The sequence below is a fragment of the Antrostomus carolinensis genome, unplaced genomic scaffold (genome assembly GCF_000700745.2).
Source record: "Antrostomus carolinensis isolate BGI_N321 unplaced genomic scaffold, ASM70074v2 scaffold19631, whole genome shotgun sequence".
In the NCBI taxonomy this organism is placed as follows: domain Eukaryota; kingdom Metazoa; phylum Chordata; class Aves; order Caprimulgiformes; family Caprimulgidae; genus Antrostomus; species Antrostomus carolinensis.
The window spans coordinates 6,350-9,461 of NW_010295135.1; the positions used below are offsets into that span (position 1 = coordinate 6,350).

The following is a 3,112-nucleotide window of genomic DNA, read 5'->3' on the forward strand; positions in this document are numbered from 1 at the left end:
GTTCTCGGCGTGTGCGTGTTCCTGCTGCGCCAGTCGGGCGTCAGGCTGAGCCATCAGCACACGCGTAACGTAGGCAGGAGGAATAAAACCAGCATCAAGTACTAACCCGCTGTCCTTCTTCCTTCCTGAAGGGTTTCCAGCAAGAAAAGCGACAGCAAAGAAGGAAAGAAGGTGGAAGAGCCTAAAATAAGGAAGAAGCCGGGGCCTAAGCCAGGCTGGAAAAAAAAAATCAAATGTGAAAGGTAACTCGGAGGCGGGAGCGGCCGGCACGGCCCCGCTGGGCACGCCGGCTGACCCAGCTCTGTGCTTTGCAGGGAGGAGCTGCCCACCATTTACAAGTGTCCTTACCAGGGCTGCACCGCCGTCTACAGAGGGGCGGATGGCATGAAGGTGGGTCCAGGGTTTGCTCCTCTCTCAAACTTGTAGCTTGGAGGGTTACAGAGGAGTTTGCTTACAAGGAGAGGATCCCAGACAGATTTAATTCAACGCAGGAGGCAGCGAGCCGCTAAACAAAGCAGTGCTGAGAGTCCAAGACTCGTTTCTGTGCTCCCAAAAGTAACAGGAGCAGCTCCTGCTGTTCTGGAAGTCTGCCACTGGCTTGGCAGCAGCCCCCAGAACAAGCTCTGCTGTGTCCCATTAAAGCCCCTGCTGCCACGGGCAGATTTGGATGCACATCTCCATTTTTTCCCAGCAGAGCAGCACTGATTTGTGAGCCTGCCACGATGAGGGGCTCATTTATTGAGGGATTCAAGTTTTTTCCCAGGGGAAAACACAGCCTTGATCTCCAGTAGAGGCTCAGCGGTGGAAACTTTGTCCTTTCTTTACAGAAACACATCAAAGAGCATCACGAAGAGGTTCGGGAGAGGCCCTGTCCTCATCCTGGCTGCAACAAGGTGTTCATGATTGACCGGTACCTACAGCGGCACGTCAAACTCATTCATACAGGTGTGTCCTGGCCGGCTCTGCTCACACCGGGTGTTGGGTGTCACCAGCACCCAATGATTCACTGCACGAGGCTCCTGGGTGTATGACAAGGCTCTGTGTGGGCTGTAGAACTGCTGCCTCGCTTGTGAACCTCTAAGGAGACGTTGTGTGGGGATGTGGGGCAGCGGGAGGAATTCAGGCTCCACCACTGAGCGTGGGCAGCTGCGTGTGTGCTTGTCACACACTAAGAAACCAGCAGAATCGACAAGTCTCTCCTGTTTTCCATTGCAGAGGTACGGAATTATATCTGTGATGAGTGTGGGCAGACCTTCAAACAACGCAAACACCTCTCGGTCCATCAGATGCGGCACTCGGGAGCAAAGCCCCTCCAGTAAGTGCAGCCCCAGCAGAGAAAAGGGATGGAAGGGGAGTGGAGTTCTGCTGAGCTCTGGCAGTTGCTGCCCTCAGCACAGAGTTAAATCTGGGATCTGAACCCTGCCTGCAGCTGCCAGGGTCCTGCCTCAATTGCTTTAAATGTTCATCCCCAACACGTGCTCCCCGTTGCTGAGCAAGTCCCACGCCTCCTCCTGTTCCTGTCGCCCTTCAGAGCTGAGCGGGTGAATGCTCAGCTACCTGTGAGGAGCAGAATCCGAGGGGGAGGATCGCGTTGCGGGGTGGGGTGGGTGTAGGACACGCTGTGAACAAGCAGCTCTGAGGCTGCCATCGTCATCACTTGGGCTTATTCAGCGTGACAAAGAGCCAAGGCCAGGGCTGTGGCTTGGGGCTGGGTGCTGAGCCCCCGCTTTGCCTTGCAGGTGTGAAATCTGTGGGTTCCAGTGCAGACAGCGAGCGTCGCTCAAGTACCACATGACCAAACACAAAGCTGAGACAGAGCTGGAGTTTGCCTGTGACCAGTGTGGGAAGCGCTTCGAGAAGGCCCATAACCTCAATGTCCACATGTCCATGGTGCACCCTCTGACCCAGACTCAGGACAAAGCCAAGCCACTGGAGCCAGAGCCCATTCTCCTCCTCAATGCTTCAGGGACTTCAGAAAGCCAGGCAGTAAAGCCAGAAGTGACTGCTCAGCAGGAGCCCACCTGAGGGGGACAGGGACGCTGTCCCAGTCCAGCCCAGTAGAAACCAGATGGCAGAGTGGAGATCTTTATTTTATTTGGTTTTTTTTAAATCTACATTTTAGTCTCCCCCAAGAACTCGGCGGAATTAGCTTCAGCTTGCTCAGAAAAGGCTTGTTCTCATGCTGTGATTCTCCATGCTCACGTCTGATTCAGCAGTGTTGTACTAAGAGTCTGTCTGATCCCAGGGGAAGGGATGTTGGGCAGCTCCCTTCGTGGTTCCCCCTTCTCCCCACGCACTCAGTTGTAGAAACACAAGTTGGCTACGACTGTTCCCTGCCTGCACGAGCTGCTGCCTGGATGTCATGCCCTTGGGTGGCTCTAAGGGCACAGGGGACAGTGGAGCAGCTTTAAGCAGATGTTTTGTTTTGAACACACAAAAAAAAAAATGATGATTCCCAAAGCAAGTCTAAACTGAAATTTGTAACCTACTTTTTATTGTAACAAGAGCTTCATGGTTATGCTTGTAATAAATTATTTACAAAGTAATTTGAAAGAAATGGCACTGGTGAGAAAGAGAGCACCTTATCTGTCCCTTTGTCCGGTGCCAGTGTCTGCATGTCCTGCCTGTCACTCAGAACAGGACCAGCTCTTCATCCAGCTCGGTGGCTGCTGCAGGGCTTGAGAAGTGCAGGAGAGTGGCTGCCAGTTCTGGGTCAAGTTCTTCACACGTGGCCAGTAGCTGTGGAGAGGGCAAGTAAGATGAGATGTGACGAAGAAGTTCTTTGGTGTGAGGGTGGTGAGCCAGTGTCCCAGGTTGGCCAGAGAAGCTGTGGCTGCTCCTCCCTGGAAGTGTTCAAGGCCAGGCTGGATGAGGCTTTGAGCAACCTGGTCTAGTGGAAGGTGTCCCTGCTGCTGGCAGGGGGGTTGGGACTGGATGAGCTTTAAGGGCCCTCCCAACCCAAACCAGTCTGGGATTCTGTGATTAAGAAGCAGGAGTGAGACTGTGCAAGGACAGTGTTTAATGTTGCTGAGAAGATGGAGCCCGGGAGAGGGAGGATGTGGCTATAGCAGTGATCGAGCAGCAGGTGTCCTCCACTGCACAGGAAATGCAG

General features: G+C 53.7%; 2 protein-coding genes across 2 annotated transcripts in view; one reads left to right on the top strand and one right to left on the bottom strand.

The window, feature by feature from the left end:
• LOC104532634 (zinc finger protein 276) overlaps positions 1 to 2,430 on the top strand; it is a gene marked incomplete at its 5' end in the record, with an annotated part of 7,105 nt that extends 4,675 nt beyond the window's left edge. The window contains 5 exon segments of the mRNA XM_010177886.1: positions 116 to 242; positions 315 to 390; positions 828 to 945; positions 1,216 to 1,315; positions 1,740 to 2,430. Of these exon segments, the coding sequence (XP_010176188.1) occupies positions 116 to 242; positions 315 to 390; positions 828 to 945; positions 1,216 to 1,315; positions 1,740 to 2,025 (707 nt within the window).
• A 201-nt stretch (positions 2,431 to 2,631) lies between these two features.
• Positions 2,632 to 3,112, bottom strand: part of FANCA (FA complementation group A) — a gene marked incomplete at its 5' end in the record, with an annotated part of 29,740 nt that continues 29,259 nt past the window's right edge. Inside the window, 1 exon segment of the mRNA XM_010177887.1 lies at positions 2,632 to 2,739. Coding sequence (XP_010176189.1) covers positions 2,632 to 2,739 — 108 coding nt within the window.